Here is a 13,424-nt window from a genome sequence, read left to right as displayed (position 1 = left end):
TTTTTCATGCTGCTTTTGCTCTCCAGTAATCCAAAAATAGAATTTCTGAAATGTTCTCCATCTTCTTTATGTCATCAGAAAATTTTAGGCTTGAGTACACGCTGTGGACAGTTACACAGAATGAATATGGCAGCAACTGATTCATGGCTATGGTTCACAGACTTTTCAGAATACACAGTCAAGGAATTTATCATCAGTTCAGGAAAAGAGACAGGCTCTAGAAACAGACTCTAGATACATGTGCATGAGAGGGAGAAAGCTGACAATTCAATCCCTGCTGTTCCTCATGGTAGCCTGAGGACAGGAAGATAGGTGGCAGGATGGCCTAAGGCACCTACCTCGGGCGTATTATTATTATCAGCTGGGCCGTTGAGGTCAGAACGCTGTTGTTTCCTTGGCTGCTCTAAACCATTGCACATCTGTGAGAGAAGAGAGAAAGGGTTTCAAAGCCTTTTGCCTTCTGAAAAGTTTAAAAATGAAGAGATTTCAGTGGAAGTGAATGATGCAAGGATAGTCAGAAAAATTTTCACCAGAAATGCTATTTCAACTGAATAAATTCAAAAAAAATGTATATTCAGATTTCAACCAAAAGTTTTGTTGGGGAAAGATTACATTCAGAAAAAAATAATAAAATCCATAATGCTTTAACATATGAAACTGTATTTAGCATTTTCTCTATTATTTTATGAAAAGCAGTCATTTGTCATGAAGCTGTTCTGTGTAGTTATTTATATGCAATCAATATTCATTATTGATACTGAGGTACCATAACATGATACAGTAGTTGAAATTTCCTATTTAAATGTAACAAATATGAGATTCCCGTCAAAATGTTAGGCTCTTTAATTATAATAAAAGATCTAGTTGGATGTAAATAATGCATTTCAATTATCATTAAGCAGCAGTGACACTACTGATTTAAATTAACTCAATGATTTTATTTCAATGTAAATATTTCATGCAAAATTAAACCAAATACTGAAATGTTCAAGTTGTTTACAAAGCAAAGTCAGAATTTTAAAATGTGTTTATGCTCAGTACTGGACAAAATTTCATCTTTAGAAATCTTGAAAGCCAAGCAGATTTGTGCACACGTTCTTTTATGGTTTAGGACATCACTTTCCTTTATTCTCAGTTTCCCCATTATGTATTAGAGTGCCTGAATACCACTGTCGCTGTAAAGCTCCACATATAAAAATCTGTATCAACAATTATGTAAATGGAAAACACTGAGCCAGAATTATTTCAAAGGATCAGCATGAAAGTTACCCATGAACATAATTCCTTGTCTTCTGACTTTCAAATGTAATATGTAGCTGTAGATCAAAGAAAGTCTGCGTGTTCATCTCTAGGCAAATTATTCCCTATGAGCTATGTTTAGTCAGCTGAAAAAATGGTGCTACTGAAGCTGGCATATTAGAGCTCTTAGTTCAGTAATGCTAATGCTCAGGTAAGACAATATACACGAGGCAAAAATCCACCCAAACAGTAAGCACAATTTTAGGAAAGAGAATAATACCCGAGACAGACTGAGAATACCGGAGCACCAAGATGTGGGGAACAGGGCTACTGCCCTGTCTAGAGACCTGTAGTAGCTAGGAAACTCATTGTATCCCTGCGTGTGTGTAAATGCTGTTATGTTTGAGACAAGACAAATCTAATTATATTGCATGGCTAAACTAATATGGAGCAATATGTGTTGCTGCACAGTGGAATGCATTAATGAATACAGGTAAACAAATACCCAAAGGGCTTTCATAATAAAAAGTGTAATAATCACACATTATTCCCTAAAATACTAGGATTAGATCAAGTATGCTTTAAGCAGGGAACATGACATGGCCATAATGAAGATACATTAAACTGCAAAGAGAGTGACAGCAAATAAATTAGCTCCAGTACGTACAACAGAATTTTAATACTTTTAAAGCTCTGTCAATTCTGATTACCACACACTCGACTGAACTGACAGTGCACCTGCAGATCAAGAAAGAATTGGTTGGCTGGTTTAGCAACATACCATGGAGGCTGTAAAACAACATTATTGAAACATGTCTGTCACAAATCTTAAATGGAGATGGACTTATTCAGCTCTGGGAACCATAATAACAATTATGCTCTTTGATGATAGTTGCAAACATAGTTCCATATAATCTTTAATGTGAAATAGCAAGAAATACAAGGATGACATTTCATTTTTGAATTCCTATTTTAAAGCTTTTAGGAATATAAACAAGCCCTTCTTGTTGACTGTTTCCCAGCCACATGCGCAGCGTACATGCTGGCACTGTATGTTAGCCGGGTTCCAAAGAAAAGGCTGTGTAGAATCCGCGATGAGAATCCATCACATCACCTCTACACAGAACATAATCAATGTTTCTTACTATTTGGTGTTTGTATATGAAGGCCATCTTTTTTTCCCACTGTTTCTTCTATGTGCTTAGGAACCCCAGACTAATTAGGCAGAATCTCAGGTACGAACAATTTGTCTGTTCCTTTTATGCACATCTGTGCATCCAGCACATTCTGTCTGCAGCTCATCTATGAGTACTTTGTTCTCTAAAAGTGTTCTGGTGGGGAGGGTGTCACTGAAAGCACTTCCTCAAAACAAAGCTAAGTGTCCTACCACAGCCTTGAGACCCTCTCAGTGTTGGCTTGTTGGGCTCTCTGTGTCCCTGCTTTGTGCTTCAGTGGCATGAAACACTGAGCAGTCAGTACTGGGAGTCTGTCTGAGACTTTCTGTGCTCAACATATTCCTTCAAATATGTGAGCTGTTACGATGAGCCTTTACAAACCAAGGGTTAAGATTTTCATTCTAAGGAAATGTTTGCTTAGATGGTATCCCAAAAGGAAAAAAAATGACAGGGAGCAAGGCTTCCCTTTCTCTCCGTCAGACGCACGGTGTTTGATGACTTGTATGTCAAAGGAGAGAGCAACGCAGGGTAGGCATGTTTGTATCTCCCATACGCAGGTACAAAGTATGCAGTCTAGGAGCTGCTTCTAGGCCAAGGATGAAGGAATCTTGGAGCTTCTTTAAGGAATCCTTTTTAGAAAACATCAGTTCTGGTATTTACTGTGGGCTGGAAGCTGGTTCATGCTCCCAGGAGATCTGACCACTGTCAGATAAATTACCATAATCGATACTTGCTTTCTTTAGGTTTCTTACAGAATTGCCAGTTAATATTGTTAAATGTTACAATAGCTTGAAAAGCACATTTGAGGGAAATAGTTGTAAGGTTTTATAAAGACTTATCCCCTGATTTACAGTTTAGAATAGGACCTAAAGCTAAACTAGAAATCCAGGATCTATTGCCCCCTAACACATAGATAAACTCATGTTAAGAGTCTTATCCTACAAGTGGACAGATTCTGCAAAGCAAAGATTTGGGATTCTTTTATGTAGGCAGCTGCTTTAAATAAACATCCCAGTTTGTCTTCAACACAGTTTGAGATTCTGAGTGTGAAGATGATTATTTTCAGTACCAGAATGTCGGCATATGCAGACATCGTGTTGAGAGAGCTATAGCAGAGAATTCTTCGGGAATTCAGCCTATGTTTTAAACATTTCTGCACACAAAACAATCTAAAAATGAAAGCACGTTGTCCATGAGCAGGTTTTAGTGGTGGGGCTGCAGGGGTGGCCTCTGTGGCACGAGGTCTGGGCTGCCCCATGGTAGCTTCCCAGCGACCCACGGCAGGACACAGCTGAGCCGCACAGCCAAGACAGGGGCACCTCTGTGAAAAGGTGTTTAAGAAAGCAGCTGGGTGGGCACTAGGCAGGTGGCCAAGGTCAATCCATCACAGGATGCTCCAGGAGTCTGTCCCGGGAACCACCCTTCACCTCCTGCTGTTCAATGACAAAATCCCTCAAACGTGAGCCCGTGCACTTTGCAGACAGATGACCAGTCTCCTGGTCATGGCAGTCTGTTTTAGTCTAGAAAGTCGTGCATTTTTAGCTGGATGTAATGGTTTACTTCAGAGCTAATAAATATCCCACCTCCATTGTACAACTTGTTTAGCACCACGTGCAGCTTTAGACTTATCTCACCTAACTTTTCTGCTGGTAGTGTTCAAATCATTTGAGTACTGGATGATTTTACACCATGCAACATCCTGTGTTTTCATACACATGTACACACTGTACTGTAAACATGAAAGCATACACTTCGATGGGAGGACACTCACTACCAATATAAGCAAGGTGCTTCTTTCTATTTGGCATTTGTAGAAAAGGACCTCTATGAATTTGCCCTATACAGAGTTGCTTTGCTTGTGGAAATAAATGTACATGGTATCTTCACTCTCAAACCCTCAAAATGTAACACTGCACACTATCCTTGAGTAAGATCTGTTCCACAAAACTGGTGAGATACTGTTTTTCCCCTTTCATTGTCAGTAACCACCACACAGAGCCTGAACAGGAGATGCCCAAGCACTACCAAGACATTAATGGTGTAGTGTAATGGTGTAGACTCCACTTACTGGAGGTAACAAAAGCACGTCGTGCAGAAACCAGCCTGCAGTTGGCTCCTGGCTGATGGCTGGGCTGGGCCTGGGCCTCCCTCATCAGCCACCTGCAGGGCCCCTCCTGCCGGCCGGGCCCTTTAGGGGCGGCCCTCCCACAGGGCAGCCTCCCCTGGCTCTGGGGATGGTGGGGGGTGAGTGGGGCTGGCTCTAAGCACCCCAGTTGCTCACTGCACCACATGCTGTTTGGGTGTTCAGTGAGAAGCTCACCTCAGCGACACGGCCTGCCTCAGAGCTGCAACCTGGGACCCCGAAGGCTGTGGTGGTGCTCAGCGCTGATGAAGCAACTGCCTGCTGGATGACTTTCTCTGCTGGAAACCACCAGGTTTGTCTCTCTTTGCTAACTTATTTAGAGGAATAAGTTGTCTGAGAGAGGAGCAAAAGATTAACTTTTTAAAAAACTGATCAAACTTTTGGTAAAGAGCTGATAACCAAGCACTGAGTGTGGCACAGAGGTAAAGCTTTATTACTGTGTTGTAACCCTCTGAGTAATTAGGCTTGGGAGACATTGGCCAATCTCTTCCCTAGCAATTTCTTCCCTAGCAATGCTGGTCAAACACTGCATCAAGTAATGTGTGCAGAAACTGATCTACTTGCTTATGGGTGTTGAAGCTCATCCTGGAGACTTATTTGCGTCTCAGAAAATAAATGTGTTGTGGTAGGTTCCAGTGGGTGCCTTGTTTGTTACAGTGTCTATTGCATGAGCAAACCAACAGATCTAATGAAGGTTTTCATCTGATTTGTTGTCTCTCTGGAACAAAGGTGAAGCAGATGGGTGGGTATTATTATGTATGTCACTTAAAGACACGATTTCAGCTTCTAACTTCAACTTTATGACTCCTGGTGTTGGTTCCTGAAGACAATTTATCATTGGGTTGTGTTTTCTCCTGAAGCTTAAACGCTACTGCATCTATAGAAACTCACCAACGTGCAACTCAAATCTCCTTTTGAATTAAGGGGGGCTAACCTAGTCATAAGTCTATCATGGTGCTACTATTCCTATGAAACCACTTGACTGAAGTGAATTCACTTAGTAGATGCTGATGTTTAGTGGGAATGGCTTACTATGCCTTTACTGAGCTGCTATTTTAGTTAATCAGAAATGCATAGTTACTGGTAGGTGCAATTTGATACTTCCACAAAGATTGAATCTGAATGAGACCATTCTTGGCTATCTGAAGGATTTCTGGTTTGGATCACAGGGGGAAAAAGGTTATGAGCATTTGTTAGATTCTCAAATGTTTGCTTGTTAACTGAAAGTAAAGAATGAGAAATTGGAAACAATAGAATTCACATGTCACAAGCTGCTTAGCTAAAAAGTGGACTTCCCTTTAGGGCACTCATTAAAGGTGATAAAAGCGAATTCCTGTTTCTGCAAAAGGGTGTAAGTGAAAGTAGGGTGTTGGTGCTGTTGGTTTATTGTCTTTTACGTTGAGGGAATTACATATGTTTGATTATTGTAGGAGAGAGTAAGACTACTTAGGAGTCTGCAGTTTGGAAATGAAGAATGAAAGGCTCCAACGTGTTCGTGTTGGAGCCCCACAGTCACCTTCAGTTCCTAGTCATCAGAAGTAGCTGTCAGGCCATGCCAATGCCAGTATTTGTAAGTGTGACTGTAGCTGGGATGAACAGAGTAAAATCTGCCACATATGAGGCTCTAATAAGGTTAATTATTTGAGTTCCATTAGTGCAAGAGACATCTTCCATCAGGATTATCTGCTGCTGCCCAGTGTTTTGCTAACCTCCATCTTGACTACTTCTACCATTCTTTAAGTACGCTGAGTGTATGGAGGCAGTATTAAAGGGAAGCTGAAGTGTATTTAGTGTTAGTAAAATAGCAGGCAATGCCATTGTTCTGTACAGATGTCTTACAGCTGCAGTAGATCCAACTACTGTCTGGGAGCAGAGAATGGGCCTGGGTGACTGCGCCATACCACAGTATGTTCTGGGAAGGAAGATGGCCAGGACAACTTACAGTGAAATGATCTGGCGATGAGCTTCTCATGGTTCAAGCTTTGGTTTAGGCCAGGCTCTTGTATTTTGCATTTCACAAGCACTCATCTGTTATCAGAGACTACCCATGTTCCCCCAAGTAAACCTGTTCCTGTTGATTATTGGTGTGCCAAAACAACAATATTCTACTTAAATTTGAAGCTCCGCAAATAAAATAGTATTCAAAACAGGCAAGGGAAAAAAGCCTTCCAAGTTCACAGCAACTACTTTTGCCCAGAAACAGTGCATCAGTTTAAAGCTTCAGGTCATGCTGCATACTGTGAAAACTTCAGGTCATGCTGCATTCTAGGATCAGTTGAATGAGCCACTTATTTCCTTTCCCTTCTTCCTCCACCAAAGATATACCTAAGTCAATTAAGTAACGTTTTTTCTCGTAAAGACTCACTTCAGGAGAAATGTGTGTCAGTAGGGTGCCTGACTATACTTCCTGTGTTAGAAATAAAGCACAAAATGAAATTATAATCAAAAAGAACCTTTGAGTGTCGGGTACTTTAACAATTGGGTCAGTCTGAGGTGACTGAGATGTCAAATGCTGAGGGGAAGGGGGAACTTTCTGGCTTGACCAAGTAAAGTTTGTGGTTAGTCAGATAAATTCTTAAAATACTTAGTTTCAAGGTCATAACTGTGAACATTGAAAACCTGCAAGAAACAGAAATTGTACTAAGCAGTAAGAGCAAAAATACACTTAATGTATCCTGGGTTTCCCTCTGGCTTCTCTAGTGCAGATCCTCTTCTGCACTTTCTTGGAAGTATTTACAAAGAAAGGCTTATACTTACAAGCTCATATATCCCCAAAGTTTTCCTATAGTAAATAGGATGCATACAGTAAATAAAATGCTTAGAGATTTTGTTTTTCAAGTCTCTAGATTGCTGGCTCTTCCTTGGAATTCCCCCGGTGATTAGCTGCTGAAAAAAAGCAAGCTTACCTACTAGAACCTTTAAAATAGCATTTTTCAACTGGTTATTTAGCATGGGATATGCAAGACTATTAGCACTTATCCTGGACTATGAATTAATAACTATATATTCCTTGAAGGTATGCTGTAAAAAAAAAAAAAAAAAAAAAAAAAAGAAAAACACATCCTTTTCTAGTAACATTAACTGATACAGAACTGAACCTAACCTAAAATTGTATACACCAGTATTACCTGCTGAGGGAGAATATACCAGGAAAGGAAAAGACAGGAGCGGAAACCTTAAAGCTAAGGGCACTGCAATATGTGCATAAAAGCACAAAATGCATATTTCTATTTGCTTATTGATTATATATGCTCTAACATTCACGTAGCATTTTGGTTTAAATCAATAGCATCCAAATCTACACTTGGAGGGTTGGGGCATTAGTGTTCCAAGTACAGTACATAGGCTTCTGTGTCATCCCCCTTGCTATTATATTTTGTGATACATGCTTATAAGAACGTATACATTTGAATAAGACAAGGAAACCAAGGTTTTCTAGGCAAATTCTCTGCTAACAAGATCGGCATGCAAATCTACTGACAATGGTTTTGAGGTTTTCTCCTTTTACTCTGTATGAACTTAAATTATTGTAATTAAGATCATTACTATATTGCTTTCACAAATATCACCTTCATCTAAAAAGTACACTAAATATATCCATCCCTTACACATTTTATAGTAAATATTAAAAGAATTGAATTCCCCAGCAGAAAAACAGAAAAGCCACTGTACTTAAAATTCTGTGAGGTCTGATACTTGTGCTAAAGGTCCAGCAAATCCTCATGGTAAGGACATCTAATGAACTATTAAGTACAAAATTCATCTTGGAAGAAACGGGTTCTGTACTTTAAAGTAGCCAGACTTTTAGTTAAAGCTGAGGATGAGCAACCTGCAGCAGTTGAACAGAACACAGTAAAGTAGAACAAGGCCAGTCTTATGACAAACAAATTCAAGTAATACTTGCTAAGGATTACCTTACTTTTAAATCTTTGCTTTATAGTCCTGAGGACATGGGAAGGGGCTAGGGGAAAGTCCCCTTGCTTTTTCCATTCACGAGTCTCTGTATGTCCTTAAGAAATGCTGCTTCCTGCCTTCATGACTTACAGGCCTACATGTCCCTGTCACCAGTGAGAACAGCAGCTGTGAGCTGTCTCCTTTAGTGCAAATTAAAAGGAGGTCTGGTCACTCAGTTTGCCTATCCCTTCATGCTGAGCTAAATGGATACCCGTACTGCCATCTCTCCTGCATGAGAATCTACTTTCCTCTTTCTTGTATCTGAAGAAAAGTGAAATATTGTGTATTGCTTAATGCCCTATCCATTAGACAATAGTTTGTGGTTTCTACGAAGACTGTAGAAATCCAATGGCTACGTGCCAGTGTCTACCAATTGCAACAGTATTTTTATTAAATAAAATTTATTTTTTTATTTATTGTTAATAAAACTTTATTAAAAAGGATTAAGGCATTGGCCCACAACTGACTGGAAATAACACTTAGACCTCAGACAGGCAGCTCAGTAATACTTGGGTCGCCTTGTTTATTTTCACAGCCATGGCAGTTGTATCAATATGCTGGTGCTGCAAAACCACCAGTTGTTGAAGACTGACAAGAATAATAAAGGTACAATGCAATTCAGCTCAACCTCTGCAAAGTAAGCTCTGAAAGCATGCAAAAAGATGTTGAAATGAAAGCCTGTTTTGAATTCTGTTTTGAACTGGCAGTTATTGCAGATGGAAAAAAAATAATATTCCTATGCAACCACGTAGAAGAATTCATTACCTAAGTCCCTTACTCAGGAATAGCTCTTCTTACAAACTGGCAGCTTACAAGCAGGAATGGTCCCTGTGGCAGCTACTGGTGTGCTGTGTCAGAAAGCTGCTTCACTAATCCCAAAAAGGCTAACTGGACTTCTCTGTTCATAGTCAATGAATAGGAACAACTCAAGCAAATCAAGATCATCAACCCTTAATCAAGCAAGCTAGCACTTTAATGATGGCAGTAAGCCACTGAGTATATTAAGTTATGCAGTTTGGTTCTAATTATACTTTGAAAATAGAACACAGAAGGGAATACTTAAAACTTGCTGTAGATATGGGAAATCTGTGAAAATACCCCCCCTTAAGGTTTTTTGTTCATTATAATAAAGGCTGACCTGTTTCATCAGCAGATATTTAGACATTTGATTTCCTTTTTCTGTTTGTCAGATGAACTGACATATTTTAATGTCTGTTTTTATGGAATAGTCTAAGATAAACTGTTTCATTAACCATGAGGCACTGACAATACTATGATTTTTCTATAGTGATAACTTCATTGAAGCAGGAGCATTAAATTTATACCTCTGAAGCTTAATGAAGTCTTTTAATTAAAGATAAGGCAAAATAACCCACTTATCTTAATACATATTTAGATGACAGACTTGTAACGTTTTACTTCTCTTAGGCAGATTTCTGTTCAGTATAGAAAATAGTATTCATCTGCATTTAGCTTCAGAATAAGTGGACTTTGCTTACGTGTAGTCAGAGAGGTGAAACGTCAAAGCTTCAAGCTTTTTCAAGCAGAATTTTGTCTTTCTATAAAGAAGTATCTTCTATTTTTCTTTTTTAAAAGAAAGAAAACCTCACACCTCTGCTCTATAAAAGCTTGAGCTCCACTCCCAAATTTGTTTTCTGGGACTCAACAGTAGAACAAGAAAAGAGCATGCATGGTTTAATCAACATCTCTACACCATTGTGTTAAAACTGCTTAACAGCATTTTCAGTACAAGAGAAGTTTCTTGTCAAGGTATTGCCAAAAACACAGCAACATGTAGGCATTTCTTGCAGTTGGTTTTAATATATGCAGCACCTACTGTTGGTTTGTTCTACTGAAAACAAAAGAAATTAAGGGCAATTGGTCACTAAGGTAGTGGAAGAGGAGCCCTTAATGGGGGACAGGGAATCTCAACTATTTCAGTGCTGACCCTCAGTTTTAAGGGCACATCCAGTATGTCACTACAGAATTACAAAACAGCATCAATAAAGAATTTTGCCCTGTGGATCCAAAATACCTTGTTTTATGTAGTTCTCTATTTCTGTGTAAAACCTCTTTTCCAGTTCTTCGCCTCAATTGACTACACTAAGCAAATGTTTCTAAGCATGCAAAGTAGTTACGTAGTTTGAATGCAATACAGAATAAGAAGTAAAGCGTACTGTTCTCTAGTTCTGTTTGGAATAGATAACTGACATAACAGTTGCATAACAATCTGACAATCTGGATGAAAAGAGAACCTCATACCTGCTCTTGTGGCCACTTCGGTCTGTCCTCTGGGGTTCTTGACTTGGCTTTAAAACCTCTAGGCACATCTCCACTGTGCTTAGAGGCAGATGGGATATTCAGTGATTTTGGCCTCCCATCATGCCTGTTAGCACTGTGAACAGCTTCTCCCTTTGAACAAGTCTCTTTATAGTCATGTGCCATGTTTTCAGTCCCAGTGTGCTCTGGACTCATTTCTGTTGTACTGTTAATGCTGCTCATGCTCATACTCATTTTGATTTCTGCTACAATCTGGTCAATGTCCTCTTCCTGCTCTTCTAGCTCTGCATCCTCTTTCCTAGAATGGTATGGTGATATACCCTGTGAGTTTCCATTAGCCTCTGCTGGGTAATAGTCCGGATAGCCACCTTCACTTTGACAGTACTGTATGTTCTCTTCTTGGTCTTGTATCTCCAAAGATGATGCTTCATCCTCCAAAACCTGGATGCCATTGTCTTGACCTTCCTGCCACTCTTGCCTGTCTGTCACCTCACTTTCATCTTGGTGCTGAATTTTACCTTCAGACCACTCTTCTACAGCTTCCTGACATTCATCTGTTTCAACAGTGTGTTCCTCATGTGGAACATATTCTTCTCCATTGCAGTCCATTCCTTCCAGGTAACTGTCATCCTCTGGACAGTATCTAATGTAGTATGTAATCCCCTCTTCTTCCTCTGGCAAGCCTTCATCATAGTCCTCCTCCTCAGAGGTGTTATTCACATAGTCAGAGCTGGAGTCACCATCTCCGCTATGATCGTTGCACTCATGTTCCACAGGTGTAGGACTACCTTGTCTGACAGTTGCTAGTTCTGCCTCCTTTGCTGCATAATCTTCAATAGGAAGATCACTCTCCTCGCTTTCAGGCTCCCTGTTGTGAGATGAAGTAGGGCAAGCTCTCACTCTGTGATCCAGCATGCTGGCTGCAGTGCTTTGACGCTTCCTGTTTGCCATAGCCAACTCCTTATACGACAATCATTTCTATGTGATTACTGTAGGGAAGATGGAAAAACATGTTCAGGAAAAGGTCACCAGCAGAGATCAGTGATAATGGGAAACAGCAAGTCATGGATTAAAATGGTAAGAAGGATGTATTTGTAGATACTTATACCAGATTCACGAACACCTAACTCCTAAAATGCTCATGTTATAGAACTGTGAAATCCAAGTAATAACTTGCACACTGAAAGAAACAGATAATGAGAAGGTTCTGCACTTATTCTAAACATATTCTAGTGTAGGGTCTCTTTTGTCTATTTGACAGAAAATTAATCTTAAACCTTGAAATTAGTTTTCTATATTTATTTTTTTTGCCAGTAAGGGGTCACACTTTGATCACTATACAGTAAACAGTAGCCACTTTCAATTTTCAGCTCAGGCATGTCTTTAACATGTACTGACAAAATATACTTAGCATCTGACCCTTTCTTACCAAAACTACAGGAAGACAATGCCATAAGCGACAGCCCAATTAATAGACATTCAAGTATAATATGGTCCTATTATATTATTAAAAATGAATCATTCACTGGTTTATCAGCTTTTATTAGCTGGATGTCATTAAGTATCTCCCATTGTTAAATCAAATACAGGTTTTCAAACAATTTAACTTGTACGCTGGGGAAAAAAAGACATTTACAATAAAAGCTCAATTGTTGACACTAAACACTTGTTGCATTAAATTACACACTTTTTGTCTAAATAGTGGTTTCCAAATAGTTCAGTCTTTCCTGATACAGTTCACATAATCTAAAGAGAACAGTCAATTCTATGCAAGCTTGACAACTGTAATCTGCTGTGTTTGATTTGGATGTGGGAAACATTTTCAGTATGTTTTTTCTATGTTTTATTGCTGTGTACTTACCAGTGTGACCTATAGTCGCTTAACCAGGATTATCTGAACTCACAAACATGCTTGACATATACCACACAACAACAGCAGTTTTTACGATATGCATACAACAAATGCATGTCAGCCAACCACATGATGACTTTAATCATAGGCCTTAGGTGCACAGAGCAATAAAAATGGCAAAGAAAGATGGGCTATGTAGAGATGAATTTCCTAGGCATTACAAAGTTGTCAAAAACAGTTTGTCACTATGACCTCAAACCTCATAGATACCCCTGCAGAATTTCAGATACCACAAGGAACACCCCAAACCTTGGTTTCTGACAAGTCTAGGAAGCTGATGCATCTGTGGCTGAGTGGCACATGGCAAATCTGAGATGTCCCTAAAAGAAGGAATCTGGATGAGAGGCATCCAGGTCCCAGGAGAAGATGGGGTGTGCGTATAGCAGAAGGGAAGCTGGTAGAGTACATGGTATATCAGAAGGGAAGCTTTAAACGAAAAACAAATCAGAAAGGAGGAGGTAGAACTTGATTACTTGAGCCTTTTCACTATTAAAAGAGCTAGTAGACTTCTAAGGCTTTCTCAATATGATCTGTATACCCACAATTATCCCTCTAAACTGACTATCAGTTCTTTCTTAGAAGTCAATAATAAACAACTCAGAAGTAGAACACCAGGTCATCTGTCCACTAGTGTTGCTTCTGATTTAGTAATTCTAACTACTGCAAACTAAGGAAGCTTCTATACTGTGACTGCAGTATAAAGAAAACTTCCCTTACTTTG

The 13,424-nt window shown here is 39.4% G+C and overlaps 1 protein-coding gene and 1 long non-coding RNA gene across 9 annotated transcripts in view; one reads left to right on the top strand and one right to left on the bottom strand.

Annotated features, from left to right (window-relative positions):
- The window catches only part of APBA2 (amyloid beta precursor protein binding family A member 2), a 98,764-nt gene that overhangs the window by 31,589 nt on the left and 53,751 nt on the right, over positions 1 to 13,424 (bottom strand). For all 6 annotated transcript variants that reach the window (XM_068696023.1, XM_068696028.1, XM_068696027.1 and 3 more), the window contains 2 exons: positions 10,774 to 11,780; positions 339 to 419 (listed from right to left, as the gene is read on the bottom strand). In XM_068696023.1, the coding sequence (XP_068552124.1) occupies positions 339 to 419; positions 10,774 to 11,742 (1,050 nt within the window). In that variant the 5' untranslated portion in view covers positions 11,743 to 11,780. The remainder of the gene's footprint in view (positions 1 to 338; positions 420 to 10,773; positions 11,781 to 13,424) is intronic.
- The window catches only part of LOC137863122 (uncharacterized), a 71,189-nt gene continuing 62,344 nt past the window's right edge, over positions 4,580 to 13,424 (top strand). The window contains exon 1 of one of the 3 annotated variants that reach the window (XR_011100700.1): positions 4,580 to 4,849. This is a non-coding gene — a long non-coding RNA (uncharacterized lncRNA). The remainder of the gene's footprint in view (positions 4,850 to 13,424) is intronic. The other 2 variants (XR_011100701.1, XR_011100699.1) reach the window with 2 other exon arrangements.

Source organism: Anas acuta, chromosome 12 (genome assembly GCF_963932015.1).
Source record: "Anas acuta chromosome 12, bAnaAcu1.1, whole genome shotgun sequence".
Lineage (NCBI taxonomy): Eukaryota > Metazoa > Chordata > Aves > Anseriformes > Anatidae > Anas > Anas acuta.
Note: the sequence above shows the minus strand (reverse complement) of the source record. Positions and strands in the feature narration are given on the sequence as shown.